General features: G+C 38.0%; 2 protein-coding genes across 2 annotated transcripts; both read left to right on the top strand.

Moving 5' to 3' along the window:
- The first annotated feature begins 7,944 nt into the window (after positions 1–7,944).
- Positions 7,945–9,951, top strand: LOC149402221 (exocyst complex component SEC6-like). The gene is made up of 3 exons (XM_089609018.1): positions 7,945–8,033; positions 8,158–8,237; positions 9,739–9,951. Exons 1-3 carry the CDS (start codon positions 7,956–7,958, stop codon positions 9,833–9,835), a joined length of 255 nt encoding a protein of 84 aa, XP_089465144.1. The 5' UTR covers positions 7,945–7,955; the 3' UTR covers positions 9,836–9,951.
- A 353-nt stretch (positions 9,952–10,304) lies between these two features.
- Positions 10,305–18,208, top strand: LOC149402220 (exocyst complex component SEC6-like; the record flags this gene model as incomplete). Its single annotated transcript, XM_089608274.1, has 19 exons — positions 10,305–10,330; positions 11,142–11,267; positions 11,342–11,477; positions 11,621–11,665; positions 12,361–12,416; positions 12,757–12,865; positions 13,151–13,291; positions 13,368–13,499; positions 14,551–14,598; positions 14,794–14,877; positions 14,973–15,059; positions 15,341–15,385; positions 15,661–15,739; positions 16,048–16,117; positions 16,690–16,777; positions 16,930–17,019; positions 17,134–17,250; positions 17,475–17,537; positions 17,818–18,208. Coding segments are annotated over 19 exons (1,677 nt in total), but the record flags the coding sequence as incomplete, so codon positions are not given.
- Positions 18,209–23,753: the final 5,545 nt, after the last annotated feature.

The following is a 23,753-nucleotide window of genomic DNA, read 5'->3' as shown; positions in this document are numbered from 1 at the left end:
TAAGCTACATTGGGGGCAAACAACATTTCTCATCAATCGATTGCAAGTCAGGATTCAGGCAAATACAACTGCACCCCGATTCAAGAGAAGTCACAGCATTCAGCTGCCCACAAGGATTATTCCAATGGAATGTATTACCATTTGGATTAAAGCAAGCACCAGGTATTTTCCAAAGGTTCATGGACGAAACCTTTAAACCTTACACCCAATTCTGTTGCGTGTATATAGATGATGTATTAATCTATTCTGATACATTAGAACAACACTACAAAGACGTAAAATTCGTTTTACACCTTTGTGAAAAAGATGGAATTATCCTCAGTAAGAAAAAATCAGTTTTCTTCAAACAGGAAATTGATTACTTAGGACTAACCATCAAACAAGGAAATTACACTTTACAACCACACATTCTTACAAAGATATCTGAATTTCCAAGTAAGATTAGTGATAAAAAAACAATTACAAAGATTTTTAGGAATTCTTACTTATGCTGAGGGATATATTAAGAATCTTTCAGAAATAAGAAAACCTTTACAAACAATGTTGAAAGAAGACTACAAATGGAATTGGAAAGAATCCGATACCAGGTATATTGACGGAGTCAAAATAAAGATTCTGAAAAATATACCAGATCTACACTTCCCAAAGCCCAATGACATTATGATCATTGAGACAGATGCTTCGGACCAATACTGGGCCGGATGTCTAAAAGCTTACACAAGAGAAAAAACTTTTGAAGAATTGAAAAGTTCAAAGGGAAAAATACACAAAGAAGAACAGTTGTGTAAATACACAAGTGGATCCTTCTCTGGAGCCACCTTGAATTATCATTCGAATGAAAAAGAATTATTAGCCATTTTAAAAACGGTTAAAAAATTCGAAATACACATAATTCAAAAACCTTTCTTAATAAGGACAGATAACAACAATCTAACTTATTTTAAGAAAATGAAGTTTGACAAAAGATCTGCAAGATCCAGGTCCAGATGGATACGATGGCAACTCGAACTAGCCGAGTATCAATACGAAATTAACCACATTGCAGGTACTGACAATTCTCTACCGGATTGTCTAACACGCGAGTGGAGACCAGGGGACTAGGTTTATAATAACCAACAATGTCCAAATAATTATGGGTATTAATAAACCCAAATATACATATAAAAAGAGATCATATACGATTCACCGAGAAAACGGTATAAAACAGGACAAGGATAAGTCTATAAAAACCCTCGATACAAATGAAAATTGGTCGAGAATCATCTCACGCTATGATGAGAAGGAGATTAGCACAGGTACAATTGCTAAACGCAGGAAACAGACGATGAACATGGACGAACTAAAACAAAAGTTGGAACGGGCTATAGAAGAATATGAAGAATTCATGATAGACGCAAACAGCAAAAGACAAGCGTTGATCCAGAAGGTTCATCGCCTAGAAAGAAAGGTGGGGATTACCCCAACAGTTTTTAGGATGTTTGAAATCCCCCAGGAAGGAGGAGGAAAATCAAGCACTACCTCAAACACAAAACAAACCACCTCAGACCAGAAAAAGCCAGTAGACCAGAAAGAGCCTACTCCAACACCCGTCAAACCTATGACACTACTTACCCCAAACGATTTCCAAAAACAGGTAAACCAAGTTAGGAAGATTACCAGTCTCTCAAAGATCATAGAAGAAGAACGAGACTACAAACAGGCACTAGAAAAGCCTAAACCCAAGGAAGAACCAAGCCTTAGACCAAGACTAAACCTTAGGCCAGGAAACCGAAACAAACAACTCATTGATCTTCACAGGATGAACCTAGAAGAGAAAAGAGAACCGAAAATCCAAATAGCCAAACCAACAATCCACAGCTTCTTCGAAGACGCCAACAGCATCCGAAAGCTAACGAATGGAGAAACAGCAACGGTCCAAACAACAGACGGAGCTGACATATCCAGACTTAAGACCCGCATATGAGTCGACCCGACTATAGTCCGAAGATTCTTTGACATCGGTCTTATCACGATGATTCAAGTTTCGGAGAACGCAAAGGAAATACAACTTCTACCGGAGGGCATAATCAGGAATGTCCAGAAGTTTCTCAGAGTCACACGAATAAAGGAATGCGTACTGGACATCATGTCTACCATCGCAGACTGGAACAATCAAGACAATGAATACATCGAACCAGTATTCTACGTCAAGATTCGACCATCAGCGGCCCTCGCCGCCTCAAACGAACCAAAAGGAGATCTCAAACCAGAATCGGTGACTGAACTCAGAGCCTCAGCCGCCATCAACATTCTCAGAGCAATCTCCAGGATCAACCTCGACACAAAGCTCAGAGCCGAGTTGGTATCAGAAAACATTCTGATGACCATAGGAAGCAAAGAGAAAATAGAGGAAACATCCATTGAACAGATATCTGAATTTCAAGACCTCATACTCAGCAACAACCAGAGAATGGGAGGAACTTTCACACGCGCCTTACTATGTGTAAAGTTGAACGACATGGACGACATGAACAGTCCGCCCATGGACCATCGGTGCCTCTACTGCATCAGGGTACACGAATCGACATCAACAACGTCAGCCAGTGACGAAGAAGAAACGTCATCACCGACCCCACCAGTCGGCGAAAAGAAGAACGACAAAGGAAAAGATAAGATATGAAATCTTATCCTCAGCGTGGACCACACCACGATAAAAAGCATCCGCATAAGATGTAAAACTAAATGTAAATTATTGCAAGGGCCCACGCCCATTTATTTTTGTCGGCCACTTTGTTTAGGCCTTTTACCTTTTACTTTTTCGAAGAGCCAAGTATGGCCTTTACTTTTCCGAAGGGACACTTGACCCTTCAATTATTTGATTCCAATCCCTCGCCTATAAAAGCGAGTTCATTTCTTAGAGTTAGGCACCGCTCTCAAAAAACAAGCCAACTCAAGAAAAATCTCTGTAATATTCTCTTAAGAAATAAAGATATAAGTTCTGGCATTTAGCCACCCAGATCCTTGAGATCACACCGAAATATACTTAAATCATACAAATCTATCAACTCAGGAGGAAGTAAAATTCTAGAGGATACCAGGAAAGTACAGAAGCATAAAGTACCAGAGGGGAAGAAGCTTCGAACTACATACCGTAAGTATCTTGAACCTTTACTTCTAGAATATATTGATAGAAAACATGTATGAAGAAATAATGATAGTCGTACAAAAAATATGTGAAATAGATTTTGAATCAAACATGAACACCAACAGGATGTTCAAATCTGAATTACACTTAGTTAAACAACCCCTAATAAGTAACTTAAGGGAACTTATTAAGACATACAAAATAACAGGAGTCATTAGAGAAAAAGAAGAGGAAAACTTAGCATGGAAATTATACTTAATAACCAAAATGATGAAAGTTTTGGAAACAATTAAAGAAAATAATTTAAAACAAAACTGAACTATTTTCAAAAATATATAAGAGGATACCTTCGAGAATTAGACTTCTAGTTTCATAACTACGAAGACTGTCTCAGGTATATAATACGAACCTCATAATGGAAACAGTTTTTGACAAACTAAACGATGTTGATTTCGAGGACAACCTTGAAATAAACGAAGAATTTGAACAGGTTTTAAGAAGAGGAATTGAAACCATAAAAATTAAACGAGAAAATTTTGAGAACGAAGTCCGACACATTTGGACAAAAGAAGAACTAAAATATCAAAACATGTTAACAGAGAGAAAAATTGAATTTTTCAGAAAAATGATACAAAACATTTTACAGATAAGAAAAGAAATTATCAAAGAAAAAGACGACACTATCCCGAAACGAAAATAATCCGCCAAACCCGAATTTTTGGTATCAGAGCCATGGAAACAGAATTGCTAAACATAACCAAGAATATTGATAATCAATTCACAGAGGAAATTGATAATCAAAACGAATACTCTTTAAGTATGGTCTTCACTGAAGATAAATTTAAAGAGATAATCAAACATAAGTTCGAAAAGAAAGAACTTACTTTTCAACCCGGAGTTTTCACGAAATTAAGTAAAACTCTACACTTAAGACAAAGACACGTTTATTATAACATCGTCACGAAAGAGTACGCTACTAGAATAGATGAATCTAATAGCATGAAATTAATCACCAAGAAGGAGATTAATGACGTTTTCAATCAGATTGATAAAAAGAAAAGAAACAGTATAAAATTCCTACAAGAGATTCTCATAGAAGCCCTTTTTAGAGAAGGCTTAGACACACCCATAGGAGTGACTGTCAGAGATGGGAGAATCAGAAACTATGACGAAAGTATACTAGGAAAAATATCAGGAAACCTATGCTACAAGAAAATAGGGTTCACGGTATATCCAGGATATTCCATAGCTATTACAGACAGAAACATACAGGATGTTTTAATCCTAGATTACAACTTCCAAAAGAAAAACCTTATGAAAGAAGGCAACGCACCCATAACCATAAAATACGTCATGGGCATAACACTTAGCAACCAATCAGGTCTAGACATTAAAAAAGATCATGACCATTTAGAAATAAACGACATCTTTAGGGATATCACAGGAAAAAACCCTACCTAATAGAACCTTCATAGAAGAGGAACGAATAAGGGAAACCAATAGGGAACTCTTAGAAGAACTTAGACAAAGAAACTCTAGACGGCCAACATTAGAAAGAGCCAGTTCTAGCAGACAAATCAGGTATAATCCTAGAGACCATGCGCTAGAAAGCCAACCAGCTAGATTCTCTACCTCAACACCTGAAATTCACATAGAAAGAAACATAGAAATAGAACCTTTTAGGTCAGAAGACCTTAGGAGAAATATAGAAAGGATAAACAAAAACGTAGAGGTTATTAGATCCTCAATATGGTTGGAATAGTAATGGAGGATATAACTAAACCTCATTACTACCAAGACAACATACAAAAATATATCCCAAGGAGGGATAATAAAACAGATAGGAAATTCCTTTTTGTTAGACAATGGGAAGGAAAAACTATAAACGAAAATATAGTTCATATAGGTTATGCTCTTAACAACGCAAACGCCTTGTTGGGAGAAAACTATATAAGAACTACAAACAAACTAAAAAACAAAATTGATTTATCACCACTCGAACGGTCGATAAACAATAACAATGATAAAATCGATTCCCTCACTAAGGAAATCGAAAAAACTAGTGGGAGTGAGGACAACTCACAAACACTAAACGAAATAAAAAACAAGCTTGAGAACATTCTAGGAAGGAATGAGTCTGGAAAGTTCAAGGATTTGGAAAAACAAATCAAAGAACTAACTAACGTAGTGAACGACATACAAAGGACAGTTAAAATCTTAAACGACAAGATTTAACATGTCACTTTCTGAAGTCAACAAAGAAATTCAAGGAACCGTAAACGAAGTCAGGAAACTCCTGATAGACTTACAAGAGCTCGAGAAGAGGATCACCAGACAAGTGGCAGATCTACGAATTGATTTTGCCAAAGACATGAAGAATATCCTGAACAAACACGAAATGGAAATGAAGAACTATATTGAAACAGCGGCAGCCAAGGTCATCAAAGAAGGAGAAGACTGCAAATGCCAAGAAGAATTTAAGAAGCTTTTAGACGCATTCAATGGAAGGGCTGTCAAAACAGCACCAGATCAATACAAACAAAGGGAAAGCATACCAGAACCATCTTCCCTGCCAAGAAGGAAAGAGAAGGTATCATTCCCAGAGGAAGACTTGGAAGAAGAACCAAGAACAAGGTACATAGGTCAGAAGCAACCTATAAGGGAAACGGTACAACCATTTGTATTCGGTTATACTAGGTACCCACAAAGATAGAAAAATGAATTTTTCTATAGAAGAAACAAATAGTCAACAACCTTTTGACGAAGATTTACTCAAGGAAATAGAGGAACATTTCAATGAGTTAAACATCGAATCCTCAGCGTCTGACGTAGGATCAGAACCAGAAGACATCCCCGGAACATCCACGAGACACCGAATGTTCATGGACAGAACGGCGGAATCAGGAACAACAAGTGCGAATTTCCCAGAAGAAATCCCACGAGAAGACAGAAGAAGACCCACGACCACTTCAGGATCTACTAGGACACAAAATATCCCAGTAGAAAAAATACCCGAAGGAATAACTAGCACTAGAGCCTTGAATCTCGATTGTGGATCTGATCAAGAGCAAAATATCAGAATCCAGAAATGGTACAATGAGATGAAAGTACTAGTATACGCGAATGAATACCTAAGCAGGGTTACGAATGACCCAAAGGCAATTAGGGAAGCCATTATGGTAACATTAACAGGAAATGTTGCCAGATGGGCGAAATACCTTATTTTCCCTGTAGACTTAGACAGAAGCGGAATCGAATACTTGGAAGCATTCGTTCAGGCTTTATACCAAGAATTCCTAGGAAAAGATCATAATGCTTTTCTCGAGGAAACAAATAGCATCGAACAGCAGGAAGCAATCTTCAGACTAGACAACATGAGGCTCTGTAACCTCTGTGAACTAGAAGCATTTATATGCGAATACCTGAAGAACTACTACAAAGTAAGCGATCGAACGCTACAACCCAGGTATAGAGATCTTATATTTGATAAGATGCCACACGGTTTTGGAATAAACCTAAAGGCAAGTTTCCCAAATTCGACCTATCCCCAAACAATTGGAGGAGCCATTAGATCGATAAGGGGAAAACTTCTCATGACCTGTAAAGAAATAACAGAAAAGAAGAAAGTCAGGAAGGCTATAAAGAAAGGATATTGTTGTGAAAAACAGGAATTCACAATAAAGGATTTTGGATGCAAGAAACAGAAAGAAAAAAGAAGAGAACCATCCAAGAACTATTACTACAGAAAACCTTACAACAAATACAAAAACAAGAAGTACCGGAGTTTCAAGAAATACTCCACAGAAAGATACAAAAAGGATTTCAACAATTCGTATAGAAAACCCCAATTCAGGAAGAAATTCTTTAGAAGAAGACCTGAATGGAAGAAAAAACCCCCATGCCCGAAAGGAAAGGGAAAGGACTGCAGATGTTGGCTCTGTAATGAGCAAGGACATTACGCAAACGAATGCCCGGTAAGAGCAACCCGGCACGACAATCAAAACTGGAAAAATAGGGTAAAATATCTAGAAGACTTAAGAATGCTAGACATATACCCTATAGAGGATAATATAATAGAGGATAAAGAAGAAATTCTCTACATAGATTATTCCGAATCAGAAGAAGAAACTACAGAAGAAGAAATTAGAATCAGTCAGGAATCCACAGAATCCTCTTCACAAGAAAACGAAGAAGATGAATAGAATCCATAGTATGCACAACATCACGAACCCAAACTCAATCTACATACCAGTAGGATTGAAACACAAAGGACACAAGAAATTTCATGTGCATGCCCTGATAGATACAGGAGCATCTTTATGCATAGCATCAAAGCACATATTTCCGGAATCAGCCTGGCAAGACACTAAGAAGACCTTAGTGGCAAAAATTGCCAATGGAGAAAGCATAGCGATCACAAAATGTATTATAAACCAAACGGTTGAAATACAGGGAATGGAATTCACGATTGATACGATATATCAATTTGAATCAGGATTGGATTTTATAGTAGGAAACAACTTCCTATTAAAACACCAACCTACCATTCAGACAAATGATCATTTTATCTTGACAAAAGATAAGTCAAGGATATGCATACCTAAAGTCAGAGAAGCCAAGAAAATCGGACGACAAGATTTTCTTAAAGACTACAGGAAGAACAAAAATGTTAAAACAGAAAACATTGCCGTCTTAGAAGAAAACGACAACGACAACAATTTTTGGGACGCATTTGATGAAGAATGTCATTTGTTCCTTAACAAATGCCAAGAAGAAAATGAGATTGATGATAGAGATGATTTTGTTTTGACTTTGGCAGGATGTCGAGGGTATGATGTCCATTTTCGCGGAATCAGCCGAGGCAAGAGAGTCAATGAGCGATGAAAAAGAGCTCGTTAACACGTATGAGGTGAGCTAGGATGTTGTTATATTCTTCTGTTCTTAATCTCTTTTGAACTAGTTTGGTGATTTGTCATGTTATATTTGCTGTGTGTAAACGTGTCTTTCTGATGATAATCATTGATATGTGATAGAGACTAACTGCTCTTGACGGAAAGCGAAGATTTGCGCTAGCAGCCGCAGGATCGCACAAGGAAGAAGTTAGCCGACTGAGGTAATTTTCATTTCTTAATTCGTTTGGTTTAGATTTACGTTAGAGATCTAGAACTCTGATTTTTTTTTTTTTAAAGAAACAGCTGACTTTATTATAACCGCGGCAAAGCCGGAAAATCCAGAACAAGAATTACAAAAAACCACTAGGGGAAACCCCAGTCAAAACAGAAACCCTAGAAAAATAAAATTACAGCGAGCTAGACCAATCCCTAGCCAAGTCCACTAAAGAAAAGGACTTGAACTCGTTACAACAGGAAAAAGTCCAAAGAGCGATACAATGATTAACACTATAAGTCAACGCGTTCAAATTCCACGCCTCGTCATTGAAGATGGATTTATTCCGGGTGTTCCAGATACACCACAAACCTGCCAGAACCCCGGTCTTAGCAGCTGCGACCCTTTTGGAGCTAAACCCTGGAGAGCCATATAATAGAAACAATTCCTCAACGGAGTTAGGACGTGAGACGAGACCCAACTTTGTGCAAAGCCATCCCCATAAAGCAGTAGCCACTCTACACCGGATAAAGAGATGGTCGGCATCTTCGCTTGCGCTGAGACACATCGGACAAATATTTGGCGACAGAGAAAGGTGGGGGTTTAGCTTTTGAAGGCGATCTGTGGTGTTCGTTCTCTTAGTAGCCACCAGCCACACAAAAATTTGGACTTTGTTCGGAACCGGAGCTTTCCATATCCCTTCTAAAAACGGAAACGGGGGCTTAGAGGAAGCGGGGGAAATATCGAAAGCCATTGACTTCACCGAAAACGCCTCTTCATCACCCAACCACATGCGTCGATCCTCTAAACCTTCCCACAGCTTAAAAGAATCTAGCACCCCCATCAAATCAGTGGCTTCTTCCAGCTCCCTAATCGACAGGTTCCTTGGGAAGCCAAAGTTCCAGTCCACATGACCGAGAAGTGACGGGGTAGAAGACACGAACCTATTAATAGTAGCGTTCTGAAAAGGGCAGAGTTTGGCCAAACCCGGGAAACGATCTTTCAAGCTTATATTACCACACCAAACGTCCTCCCAAAAACGCACAATGGACCCATCGAAAACCTTCCAAGAGCAACGGGTCAAGAACATGTCACGGACGACCGAAACTGAACGCCATGGACTTCGAAACGTACGATCCTGAGAATCCCCCTGGGGACAAGGGTATCTCACAAGTTCTAAAAGCGAGTTTATTTAAATCTTGGAAATAGGATAAGTTCGATTATGCTGATAATGATAGCATAACAGAGAGCAAAATGCCCCCTTTCAAGTCAGTGTATAAGAAGATACAGTGACGCTGACTTGGCACAAAATTACCAGTATATATAGTCATGCGTTTTTTTGTCTTTTTTATTTCTAACACAAAGTAGAATGCCATAATGGATGGCGATCATATCTGGTTTTTATTTTGGTCAGTTTCCAGAATGTTCTTGTAGTCTGAGTTGAATAAATTTGTTTCGTTTTGTTATCCAAGTCTAACCAGTAATAAATTCATGCATATATATCTCAGAGAGCATTTTGAAGACGTTGATAAGACGTGGGAAACATTTGAGAAGACATTGTGGGACCATGTATCCAACTTCCACAAACTTTCCAAGGAAAGGTAAACGGTTATATTTTAAAATGAACTGTAAGATAACTCAACAGATGTCTGTGTGCGTGTTTCTATTTATGGTGTTTTAGTAAACCTCGTATTCCAGGAAGGGCAAGAAAACATAAAGAAAAAGAAAGGTTATTTTTGGAGAACGTTTCCAGTTTTGATATTTCTTATAAAAAAGAGAGAATTTTGTTAGTCCGAATCGCCTCGAATTCAATGACATACATACGGCTTTAGATAATTTTGTAAATTTTCCATGATTGGGGAAAGTTCATGCTTGAACGTACCGCAGTTATTTTCAAGCTTAAGAGTTCTTAATTTAAAAAGGGCTTTAAGTCTTTTTATGCTACATAATTGTTTGACAAATAAAATATTATAGTAGACTTGTGTCTTGAGCTCACATGCATAGCAAGCTCAGATTAAGTTTGATTATTTGAACACTAATATTGTATTTGCTAATCTGAATCTTATTTTGCAACCCACAAACTCTGGTTCGTGCTTTGAGGTAATGGCCGTAAAACATCTCTTAATATGACCTTATGTTATGTTGCAATTTTGTTTTGATTTGTCCCTTTTCTGAAATGCACTTTTTCTTTTTGTAAGCTTTTTCCTAAATGTTTGTGAATTAAATTGTTTGGTCACATTCCAGATTACTTTTTTTTTTTTTTTAATAACACTTCCAGATTACTTTCTACCCCCATTTTACCTGTAGAACTTTAGAACTAATCTACATTTTCCAATAACTTTCATATTTACCTTCAAGTTTGGCTGTACGTATCGGAATAAAAAACATGAAGAGAAACTCATACGAAAGCTGAGCTTGATTCTTTGAGATACTAGTGGTAAGAGCAATTCTTGGGACCTTGGATTCCCCCTGGATGCAACAATTGGGGCCACTGGGGTAGTCTCCCGGTCAATAATGCCAGGGGCACGTGGATATTTGTCGGGTCTACCCCGGACACCACTGTTATAAAAAAAAAAAAAAAAAAAAAAATTAAGCCGGTCAAAGAAAATCTGTTGCCTCACCTCCTTATCTTTGGCCAAATTTTTTGGACTACTTGGAGGTTAACATTTGTTATCAACACTGTATATACTTTTGTTTTTTTTATCCTTTTGGATTATCTCTCTCTCTCTCTCTCTCTCTCTCCTATACATCATATTTACTTTCAAAGGAAGTACTTCTGTAGGTTTAAATCAATAATACTACCAAAAATATCTAACAATGTTTCTCATTGATCCTTGGTATGATTCAATCTACACTGTCAAATAAATTGATACGCGTTTTTTTTAACTAAGTGATTTCATTTATCTTCTAGGGTGGTTGAAATGCAAGAAATTCTTGATCAGCAACTTGCCGAGGAGGCAGCTGAAGCTGAAGGTGGTGGTGCTATGGCATCAATTGCAAATCCTCGAAAAAATTCCAATTATAATTACTATTTTCAGTTTGCTTTTTTCCTTAGCCAGCTCTATAGTGTTTGCATCTAATTCATAGCTGATTTTTCCCCTTTGCTTACAGGGCATCTCCAAGTACAGCGACTTTGAGAAATTCAACTCAGCAGAAGTTAAAGGTTCAGGGTAAAGGTTATAAAGACAAATGCTATGAGCAAATTAGGAAGGCAGTTGAAAGGAGATTTAACAAACTTCTCACAGAGGTATACCATTTAGTTTTCCAAAGAGAGATGAACCACTTTTTTCGACGCCATTCATAGCATACCATATTTTCTTCTTCTTTTTTCCCTTTTTTGGTTCTCCTCCTTTTCATAATATAGCTCACTTGACTTTATTTCTGGATCAGCTTGTTTTCCAGGACCTCAAAGCAGCACTAGAGGAAGCCCAAGTGGTATTCATAACTGATCTCCTCATTTTCAATTTTTATGTGTAGTTTTATGTTCAAGTTTTTACTGAAAACATATCTTTCTTTTACGGAGCGTCTTTTATTATTCCAATTTCCAAATAAATCTGTTATGGTGAGACCTTTTTTCAAACTTGTTCGCTAATAATAGAAACAAAGATAGTAGCACAAGGCAGCATTAAAATTATTTATTTTCTATGTATAGTGAACAGCTTCATTGAGACTGGAAAACAGTAGTATAATAAAAAAATAAAAAAAAGAGGATGATTTATCCATATGACTAATAAACCCATTGCATCCGTGAAAATATAGAGAAGTTGAGCCACCATGAAACCAAATTCTTATCAAATACTTCCATTAATTCCGACTTGTGGATATTGAGCATGCAACTATTTTTTAGACTGTTTGGTTGATTGAATTGAACAATTTTGTAGAATTTGCACACCAAACCAAATGCTCATCAACATTTTTAGGGATTTTGGCTTGTTTAGCTGATGTGTGCGCGTGTGTCTTGTTTCTCACAAGACATACTGCTCATCATTCTTGCAAATTCTGAAAAGATACAAGTTCTCCCAAGAGCTGTTGCTGTTTATTATCTGCAAGCACTGTTGTTCATTTTCTTCTTTGTTTTGAAACTTCTGGGTTTAGTTGATCATACCAGTGTTCTCTTGTGGATGCTTTAGATAGGTGAAGAGCTTGGAGATATTTATGATCATGTGGCCCCATGTTTTCCCCCAAGGTTTGCCCCTGATTTTTGTGTTTAGTATAGTGAATATTTTTTAGATCTTCCTTTGAAATGTGAAGTTAGCATTGAGGTGCAATTGTTTACTGAAGGTTATATGTCGCAAAGCATAAGCTTTCTGTAGTTAGTCTCTGGTTAGAAAATAAGGGCATCCAATGTTACTTTGATGGGTTAATGGAAGTGGTCAAAGGTCCTTAGTTAACATGCCTGTTCCAACATCAGTAAAATATGACCAGATAGAAAAAAAAAAGGTTTTTCTAATTTTAATTTCTTTCTAATGGAAGTAAATCCAATATATATTCCTTTGTACTGATAGTTTCTTCTGCAATTTCTGCAGATATGAGATATTCCATCTTATGGTGAATCTATATACGGAAAGGTTTATTCAAATGCTTAGATTGCTCAGTGATAGAGCAAATGAGTTAACAAACATAGAGATTTTGAAGGTGCTTTTCCCACTTTCTATGTTCAGACATTGTTTTCATTTTCATCGATTGCACTGTTACTTGATAGAGAAATCTAGCTTGGCTTAGTAATGTAATAATTGGTTTCTACCGACTAGTTGTTCATTTTCAAGGAAAAAACCTTTATTTTTAATCCTGTTAACGCAGTTCAAGCTCACTTAATACTGGGTAACAAGCAATCGGAAGAGATTCAACGGCCAAAAACATTTAATCCTGTGTATCATATTCCGCATTCTTAATGCGCTGTCTGGTGTATCGCGCCACTAGGTAACAGGCTGGGCAGTTGAATATCAAGAGAATCTTATCGGGCTAGGTGTAGATGACTCGTTGGCTCAAGTCTGCTCTGAGAGTGGTGCAATGGATCCCCTCATGAATTCATATGTGGAGAGAATGCAAGCTACAACAAAAGTAAGACTGTCGACTGAAAACTAGGATGTAATTTTGAAAGTGTATATTGTCCAAGTGAATTTCTTGATCTGTGCAGAAATGGTACTTAAATATCCTAGAAGCTGACAAGGTTCAGCCACCAAAGAAGCATGAAGATGGAAAGTTATATACACCAGCAGCTGGTGATCTATTTGGGATTCTTGGAGAGCAAGTGGAAATTGTTCGAGATAATTTCGTAGCCCTTGGCGCTCGGTCTCGACCGTCCGCGAATTGTTCTACAGCCGATGCTCTTGGAAGGTCTTTGATGGGTCTATCGTGCGTTTCTGGGAAGACGTTTGATGCGGAGATACACGCTTGAAAGATCGGTTCCCTCTTTTGGCGAGACTTTGCCCCTCACAGAACGTCCCCATAAATGGGTTCGCGTCTCCCTCCCTCTCTTCTCCTGGTCAGGTGGAATGGAATTTCGGTTTCCCTAGATTTTTGACGAATAGAGAATCCTGCGAAGTGGCTGGTTTGACAGGTATTTTGGAAGATTTCAAGCTTTGGGAAGGTCTCGAAGATAGACGTATGTGGCTGGGTGACAAAGACGTTTTTTCTGTAAAATCTTTGGCTGAGGACCTATCACCCGCTGCTTCTCGGCCCCCTGTTCCTTACTACGACGCTGTGTGGAAAGCTGCTGCCCCAAATAAGGTACAGTTTTTTGCATGGCAGGTGGCTATCAAGAGAGTAAACACAGCGGATCGTATCCAAAGATTGAATCCTCATCAGTTCCTGTCGCCGAGTTTCTGTCCTCTTTGCCGAAGTGCGTCTGAAGATGCCGAGCACCTTTTTCTCAGGTGTGTGGTGGCTGCTGACTTGTGGCAGTGGTTCTTCTCGAAGCTGGGTATCGCTTTCCTTCCTACCTCTGTAGAGTCGCTGCTAAATTTATACGAGTCCCCAGGATTTAGTTTGAAAAGGGCAGAAGCCGCCAAGACTGGGATTTTGGCAGGTCTATGGGGAATTTGGAACACTCGGAACAAGGTTATCTTCAAGGATGAGAGCTGGCACTTCCATAGCTTAATTGACTCTCTGAATCATTGTATAGCTTTGTGGCTTTTTTCTTCCTGCTCTGAGTTCAAGTCTTTTTCTTTGTCCGATTTGGCAAGGGATTGGCCCAGTGCTCTGTAATTTTCGTTCTTTTCGGGTTTGTGTTTCCCAGTTTTGAACTCCTTGTATTGGTACTCGGCTATGCCGTTTTAAAGTAATAATAAAGTCCCGTTGTTTCTTTTAAAAAAAAAAAAAATAGCACCGACCTCATGCTTTACAGAATTGCTCTGGCAATTATTCAGGTTAGTTTGCTCTACTATACCTTTCGAGGTATATTTGACAGAAATATATGGTCCAGCTTAACAGACTTCAATTTATATGGGCATGTGGCGCAATCCTTTGACTTTGTACTAACATAACAAGTGAAACTATTTTGATTTAGATTAGAGAGTTTAACCGTTGTTAATAATGGCACTTGATTTAACATGATTCTTTAGGTGATGATGGACTTCCAAGCAGCTGAAAGGCGTAGGCTTGAAGAACCTGCTTCTGAGATTGGTTTGGAACCTCTGTGCGCCATGGTTTGTAGTTTCGTATTTTAATTTAACAGTCGTTGAACAGAATTTTTGACTTGTTTAGAACATAACTCGCAGTCTACTCGTTTTGAAATTTATAGATAAACAATAATCTTCGCTGTTATGATCTTGCAATTGAGCAAAGTAATGGAATCATAGAAGCTCTCCTGCCTAACTATGCTGAGCAGGTTATGCCATATCTTCCTCGGTCATATTTATCTTCTTATTTAACTGAGTTATAACTTTTGGGGCTGATATGATTCTTTTGTTTTATCATCTTCATGAGATTACAAACTTTATCTTTCGTTCATGTGATTGATCATCTGATTTATTCACAATGTATTGTGGTGAACTACAGAGTTCTCATAAACTCAATGCAGTTGGGCCTGTTATTCGTCCATTTCTGACCTGTAATTGCTGGTATTGAGTAAGTTTGGCTTTTCACGTTTATCTTATTCCTTCTACACAGGTCAACTTTGAGGATACTTGCAAAGGGTTTCTTGAGGTTGCAAAGGTATTAATGTATACGCATAAATATGCACCTTTTCTTAGGTTTGGCTTCAATAATGAAGATTATACCTATAAATCTGTGTGTGTTACCAACATGTTTCCTCCATTTAGTTCACCTTCAGTGAGCAATATACTTGTACCTTACTTTATTTACGTCTCTTTTGTCCTAATGTATAAATTAAATAATTTTAGTTTGGTATTTGATGGCTAATTTGCATCTTGCTTCTCTATATCCATTTGATGATTACCACAACGTTTAAATGCTTCAACTGATGGCAGGAGGCTGTACACCTAACTGTTAGCGTCATATTTGAAGACCCAGGAGTACAAGAGTTACTTGTGAAACTGTACCAGAAAGGTAATTTACTTATTATAGCTGTATGCTTCGTGTAGTCTCTCCCCATAAAAATATATATATATATATATATATATTTAGTTAAAGGTAACTCTAAATGAAATAAAAGCAATATATATAAATTCATATCCAAAACACTATCCGAGTCATAAGATTAGGAGTGTTATGGAAACTGGAACACTGACTCAAGTTTCATGAAATATAGTTATGAGTTTGTCAGATTGTAAATTATTGCAAGACTAGGTTTGACAATTTTTATCGCATTTGTTACTCGGTTCCTGTATAAGTTAAATTTTCTCTTGATGTTTCAGAGTGGTGTGAAGGACAGGTTACCGAATATCTTGTTGCAACATTTCATGATTACTTTACAGATGTGAAGATGTAAGCCTATCTCTTCCTCGTGCTTAACTTACGAACTGGTTATTTTGGTTTATTATGGTTGATTGTATGAGATTACGAGTAGAACATAACAATCAGACGTGCAGGGTTTATACCCTTGGCATTGCTCAAAATGCATTGTAGGTGGATTTGTTTTCTTTTTACCACTTTTAGTGTCAATGAAGATATTGGATAATATTAATATTTCCGCAGATTTCAGTTTGTACTCTTTAGCAGACCTGACTAGGGATTGGTATAGTGGTGTAATTCCTGTTTCGGGTTGTATTTCTGCTTTTTCTGACCGACCCAGGTTTGGCTTTTTTGGGTGACGGGGTGGTTTTTTGGTTTGGTTTTTGGGTGCACTCCGTACCATTCGTCGGCAAGCTTTGTATTTTACAGCTTGGCCGCTTATTATCAAAACATTCCCTTGTTTCTTAAAGTAAATATAAAAAATAAAAAATGAAGCCATTTCCTCAGATGTCATAGAAAGCAATCTTTAAAACATTGAGAGGAATGATTTCGTTAATTTTCTTGCCTTAAATAATGCCAATCAAACGGGGTTTGATCTTTATCAGGTATATCGAAGATAGATCATTTAGAAGATTTGTTGAGGCTTGCCTTGAGGAAACAGTGGTTGTTTATGGCGATCATCTTTTGACACAGGTATTATATGAGGAATAAATTTGTGGATTTTAGCCACATAACATTAAAAAAAAGTGAAAGAGAATAATGGGACTTGGCTTGGCTCCTAGTCTTCATGTCCTTGTTCATGAGCCTTATATAACTCTTTTGTTTTGATATAACTACGACTTTAGAGAAACTACATCAAAGAAGAGACCATTGAGCGGATGAGACTAGATGAAGAGGTTCTGATGGACTTTTTCAGGGAATACATAAGTGTTACCGTAAGCATACCCACTTTCTTTCTAAAATATTTTTATTTTTTTGTTATTTAAAGTTCCTTTCGAGCTTGTTTTGTTTGAATTATTTTAATATTTGGTTATGGCTCCACCAAACAGAAAGTGGAGAACAGAGTCAGAATCATGAGTGACCTGAGAGAACTTGCTTCAGCAGAGAGCCTTGATACATTTACGCTCATCTACACAAATATTCTTGAACATCAACCTGACTGCCCGGTAACTACAATCTTATTTCCTATTTTGCTTTAGTATCCCACTTTTCACGTCGCTTTATTAATCAACCACGGCTTTTGTTTTATCACTGAATCATCACAAATTCCACTACACTCAAAATTATAAACCATATTTGAGCTATATCATAATGATATTATAGTACTAAAGTTTGTGCTCTTGAATTATGTTAATACGACTTACTGAGTGTCTGGATACCTCCATTGCAGCCTGAGGTTGTCGAGAAACTTGTTGGTCTCAGAGAAGGCATACCACGGAAAGACGCAAAAGAGGTAATGCCAATTTTTATTTATTTTGTTTGTTTGTTTGTTTTGTTTTGTTTTTTTTTTTTGTTTTTTTTTTTTGTTTTTTTTTTTTTTCGCATCCATTAGGATTAAATATTAAACTGAAGCAGTCTTAGCATTTGGGTTTTATTAGGTTCAAACATTAACTTGGGTTAAAAAATACTGTCAAAATACAAATGGTCATTGTTTAATTTCCAGCAACATATGCATGGCTTTTGCCTGGTTTTCTTTCATGTGGAGATGATGTGCATTTATATATTTTTCACAGGTCGTACAAGAGTGCAAAGAGATTTACGAGAATTCTTTAGGTGATACCAGAAACCCACCAAAAGCTGGTTTTGTATTCCCAAGAGTTAAATGCTTAACAGCTTCCAAGGGATCTTTGTGGAGGAAGCTAACCTAGTAATTCTCAAGGTTTTTCGAATCAGAATATTCACCTTCGAATTATTTGTATTTTTTTCCCCCTCGGTTTTATTAAATTTATTTTCGTTTTCTTTGTATGTATATTAGCATCAACACTGCGCATGACTTCATTTTTCAGAGGAAATATGTATATGATGTTTTTAGTGGAAGCGATGGTTTTAGAAAATATAAATATTTGTTAAGCATTTTATTTAGTGGATTGTATTGAAACAAGAGAATGGCTTTGAACTAATGTTGGATTGGATTCTAATTATTCCTGACCTAAACATTTTTCTCAGTAAATCATCATCATCATCATCAAGTTGGGGTGATTTTCGTCGACGGTGAATAGCGTAGTGGCGATCCTTAGTGGTCAAGAGTCAAGACCTCCCAGGGTGGAGCTTATTCCTGAGCTTCTTCCAAATAATAGTTGAGACATGTGGTTAGGTGACAAACTCTTATTACTGTAGTAATAATTAGCTTTATATTCTACGTGAGGGTAATTTAGGCTTATAGTATTTTATTATCTCGACAATAAAACTTGCTCTTTGTATTCTTTGATTAGCTCTTTCCACTGTTATATTATGAAAACCTAGACCCTTTTTTGTTCTCTCACAAACTTCATCTTTACTTTCCATCCTGATAACACAGGACACCCATGCTTAAGTAGCTTTGATTTGTTACGATATTATTCGCGTCTCATTGGCCGAACTATTTTTTAGAATTTTCACTCTTTTTCACTTCAATTTTATGGGTTTCCATTCGAATCTTGGGCGATTTGCTACGATTTCCATGCTATTGTGCGACCCTGTTCTGGTATGACTCTAGTTTTACTTCGACTTTCATCAATTGATGGCAGATTGATTAGGGTAATTTTGATCTCTTGATTTTGCCTAGATCTCGATTGGGGATTTTGTTTGTTTGTTCGTCTTGACGGGTGAAAAAGAATATTGTAAAAACCTAGTCTACTTTGAGAATGGTAGACTTCTATGTCATTTTCATGTTTTTCTCTTAAAAATGCCCCCACATTTAAAACACAAAAAGGGGCATTGATTAAAATTTGCATTTAGGATGAGGCATAGATGCTTTAATCCATGGGGAAACCATGTTCATTTTCCCATCTATCTCAAAGATGAGTCGTTTTAATCCATCATTGTGCAATGAAAATAATGATTTTTATTGGAGTTATTTCATGATGAATTTTTGAAAGTGAAACATTAGGGGTTTATGTTTTTGGAACTTACACGAAGTTGATGAACGATAAGGATGAGAGCTTTGCAGAGGTGTTTGATCTCTGAGATGCCTCCAATTTAAAATTTGGGTAATTAAGCTAAGTAGCCTCCTGAAAATAGCCAATTTATTTTTAGCCAACGTTCTGTAAATAAGTGGTAAATAGCCAGGAGGATTTATTTACAACAAAAATTGGCCGAGACTACCCTTCCAACCGTTCCCGCCCATTAACATGCTGAAAATAAAACATTTAATACAAAATATTCTGATATAACCGCCCATTAATGTCATTAAGATTATTAATTAAGATCATTAATCAACCAGGCCTTTTTTCTTTCGCTCTTCTCTTCCATTTCGCGTCGCTTCTAGTTTCTTCTCCGAATTCATCCATGGCCAGCAACGATCCCGAGCACCATGAGGACGAGGAGACCCGGCCGCCGAGGACGAGGACACCGAAGCGCAGGTCGCTCCGATCGTCAAGCTCGAAGAGGTCGCTGTCAGTACCGGCGAGGAAGACGAAGACGCCGTCCTCGATCTGTAAGTTTCTGTCTCTCATCGCCGATCTCGCTGTAAAATCCTAAGTTTTCTTTCGCTCTTCTCTTCCATTTCGCGTCGCTTCTAGTTTCTTCTCCTAATTCATCCATGGCCAGCAACGATCCCGAGCACCGTGAGGACGAGGAGACCCCGGCCGCCGAGGACGAGGACACCGGAGCGCAGGTCGCTCGGCGGCGGTTGAGGCGGCGGTTATGGCGGAGGAGGCTACAGCGGTGGCGGTGGTCGCGGAGGAGGTGGAGGCGGTGGGAACAACTGCTTCAACTGCTTCAATTTATTATTTTGGGGTTTTTTTTCTAGGGTTTGATATTTGGGGATGGGTGTTTCGTTTTCAGTTTGCGCGCTTTGTTTGGTTGGTTATGTTGTTTTTTTTTTTTTTTTTTTTTTTAATATACAGTATGTTCGTGTAAATAGATAGCCTATTTACAGTATGTTCGTGTAAATAGGCTATCTATTTACATTATATTCATGTAAAAACGAAGCTTATTTACAGTATATTCATTGTAAATACAAAGCCTATTTACAGTTAATCGTGTAAATAAACTGAAAAATTCTGGAAATATTTTGAGCACGAAAATTCTGGAAATTATGAATATATGGAAGACAAAAAAATATCAATGAATGAAGAATTAATTCGAAATTAATTACCTAATGAATTACAACGAAAATAGAAACTAATTAACTAAAGTCAATGTTAAAAATTTCCAAATACATAACAATTAATGGCTGATATCTTTCAAAATCTGCTCAAAATTCAAATTTCAAATTTCAAATTTGAAACTTCCATTTTCGGTTTAATATTTAATTCGAATTTTTTTAAAAAAATTGCCTAATTAAAATAGCTGAAGGACAAAAAAGTAAAACTAATTCAATTAATAAGCTGCCACGTAAGCAAGATGGCTATTTACAGGAAATTAACGAAAGGTTGGCTAATTTTAAATTGCTACACTTTCCGTGGCTTATGCAGCCAATTATTTGTTAAAATTTTTTACTTGGGTCAACAACTCTGTTCAATAATCTATATGTATACAGTGGTAAACGACTAATGAAGTTTCGAAGCACTTCAAATGTTGTATACGCGGTCTAATTTCACAAAGCAATATCAATTGGAGATTATTATTTGAGCTCTTCAACTTGATAACACGAGCATCCAAAATATCATTTACTATGTTTAATATTTGCGATCAACCTTGCTTTCGCTGAATCACACGAAATACAAGCATCTTACACTGCTTGAAGAGAGGAACAATTAGCGACGAAGCCAGGAAATTACTCTGGTATTTTTCTTGTCGCCCGCCTTCTACCCTTTAAATAGTTTTACCTAAACCGAAACATTCTGGAGCTACAAAGATAGTTATTATTGGTCCTGATAAACCCCAATTTATTACCTCCTCTCGTCCAAAAATGCCTACCTGGGAGGCTAAGGATAAATTTATGTTACCAATTTGACAATTATTTTGATCTTTATACAAAAAAAAAAGGATTCGAAGAAAAAAAAGGTACTTCTTGTCGACAAAAATCGGACAGCGTGGAAGACTTCGGGCGATTCGACCCAAGGTCGGACCAAGTGAACGTGTCCTAGTCGGATTGTAAAAACTCGAAAGTCACGAGTTCCCTATCCTAGCTCAAGAACCTTATTCGCTCGCCGCGAAGATCTAAGAAATCAGAAGAATAAGAAAATAATCTAGAAGGGCACAGAGGCGGTGCCTCTAGCGCGAGCTCCAACGTTTAACATTAGTCTGATTGCTATGCGTATGAGGTGGGGGTGCCATTATTCTTTGAGAATATTTAAGAGAATCAGACACGGTCAGAGTGAAAGTGTGTGTCGAGGGTCCTAGGCAGCATTTCGGAACTCTGGAAAGAGTGATTTTGAGAGAGAAAATTGTGTGTTTCTGCCCTTTCTGAGGAGGGGTATTTATAGTTCTGAGGAGAGCTCCTTGGTTGTTTGGCATGGAGAGCGCGGAGTGGATAGGCTAACGCGATGGCACAATGTCGTTCGTGCACGCGTCGACACACCGGCGCGCTGTGCCAAGTGATGGGCGCGGCGCGCTGAAGTTCCTTCACGCCGTATGCGCGGTGTGATTTTGAAGGAGCACATGTGGGGCGGTCCTCCGTGCTTGGGAGCGGCGCATCGAAGGGATGGTGCAGCGCACCAAGCCCTTTGCGCACCGTGCGCCTCTTCGCGTATTGCGTGTGTGCTCTGATGGGCCCGAACTTGGTTTTTGGCCCTGTTTTGAGTAGGCGTTGGCCTTTGTGGGCCTTAATGGGCTTGTTGGCTTGGAATTCCTTGCCAGTCACAAAGAATTTAATAACTTTAAAAAACGACCGGCAACAGTAACCCCCCCCCCCCCCCCCCCCCAAGTACGTTGCTTGGAAGACTTCATGCGGCGGACTTTTAGAATCTTCCAAGTTGTTTGAGTGAATTTTGCTCTCTTGAGTCTTCATCTTGTAGTGAGCGTGTCTCTTTTCGTCACGTTGAGGTGGATGGATTTGTTGCGCTTTGTGGACGTCTTTAATGCATCGCTTGGATGTCTTTGATACACCGCCTTGCTTCTTCAGTAAGCCGTATTTTGGCTTGTTCAACAGTCGTTGATTTGATTGTATCACGGAGGACATCCTTTATTGCATCTTACTGGTGTCTTCAGTGTATCTCGATGGATAGCTTTTATGCACCTTGTGGGCAACTTTGGTGCGTCGTGAGAAATGACTTAAGTGCGCCTTGCGAGGCGACTTAAGTGAGCCGACTCAGAGCGTCTCTTGTGCGCCAACTCAACGCGTCTTTGGTGCACCAACTCGGGGCGTCTTTGGTGCGATACTTGGAGCGTCTTAGGTGCGTCTTAGGAGCGTCTTAGGTGCGTCTCTAGTGTACTAACTCGGGGCGTCTTTGGTGCAACAACTCGAGGCGTCTTTGGTGAGCTACTCAAAGCGTCTTAGGTGCGCCAACTAGGAGTGTCTTCGGTGCGCTACTCGGAGTGTCTTAGGAGCGCCTATTGTCAATGGTGCTCACAACAGGAGTTGTAGTCTTTGTTTTGTACATTTGATATAATAACGTCTCACGAAGACTCTTGCTTGTAATTGCTTAGTCATTAATAAAAAGTTGAAACGTTCATTCATTCTTCCTTGTCTGTTTAAAGCTTTATGATAAAACATTAGTCTTTAGTCCATAAACAAACTTAACAACTTACGAAGAGACAAATGTAGATTTGCATGAACAAACTCTTCGTAGTTTGCTTAAAACGATATATTCGCAATGTAAGGGTCAAAGGACTATTAACCTCAGTACGATTGTTAGGAGAATCTATGATGTCTGGTTATGGGGCATTGAGAGTTGGAGACTCTATAGTTCTTCTAGGTATCTTCCGAAGGTACTGAATTGACCAGTGCACTTCTAGAGACAAGATAAGAACAAACCATTTAACCTCTTATGTCTCGAAGTCACTACGTATGAATTGCATCGTGCTTACTTTAATCCTGAAATGAGACATGTCATTTCACAGCTTACGTATTCTCATTTCAGAAAGTCAGAGTTCAGACTCACTATGTGATTCTGAACAGGACCTATTGGTGAAGTACAAAGTTGTGAAAATGTCATGAGTAACTTTGTGAAGTTCTCATAGATATGGAATTCATGTACAAGATTGCTGAAATGCAATGTATATCACCTCATGCTTTGTTCCTTGAAATGTGAATAAATGAACTGGCCAGTGTCCATATTGAGTCTTGACGCTTTTGGATGAAACAATGTGACTTGTTAGCTCCTCGTCAATACATTGTTTCTAACTTATTTACAAGCGACAAAGGAGTTGAGGAAATAACAGCTAGAAGGGTAAAATGGTAATTTTGTAAATCCCGACTAGCTGATGATATTCATGAAGGGTAAACATAGATAATATTCAATGGATCCACTCATTACAATTAGGTTGAATTCTTGAGTAGAAAATAAATTCATTTGAACCGAGAGATTTTCAGTGTCAACTCTTCAGTGGAGGCAGTTGGCATTAAGCTAAACTTGGAAAAGGT

This window comes from Urtica dioica, chromosome 3 (assembly GCF_054948205.1).
Source record: "Urtica dioica subsp. dioica isolate 48M chromosome 3, U.dioica_male_clone48M_v1_H2, whole genome shotgun sequence".
In the NCBI taxonomy this organism is placed as follows: domain Eukaryota; kingdom Viridiplantae; phylum Streptophyta; class Magnoliopsida; order Rosales; family Urticaceae; genus Urtica; species Urtica dioica.
This window is presented reverse-complemented; position numbering and strand designations above follow the sequence as displayed.

Bases quoted from the DNA above. Each gene is read 5' to 3' on its own strand.
- LOC149402221 (XM_089609018.1), top strand. From the start codon at position 7,956: ATGATGTCCATTTTCGCGGAATCAGCCGAGGCAAGAGAGTCAATGAGC. The intron at 8,034-8,157 runs GTGAGCTAGGAT...GATATGTGATAG, and splicing joins AGCTCGTTAACACGTATGAG to AGACTAACTGCTCTTGACGG. The intron at 8,238-9,738 runs GTAATTTTCATT...TATATATCTCAG, and splicing joins GAAGAAGTTAGCCGACTGAG to AGAGCATTTTGAAGACGTTG.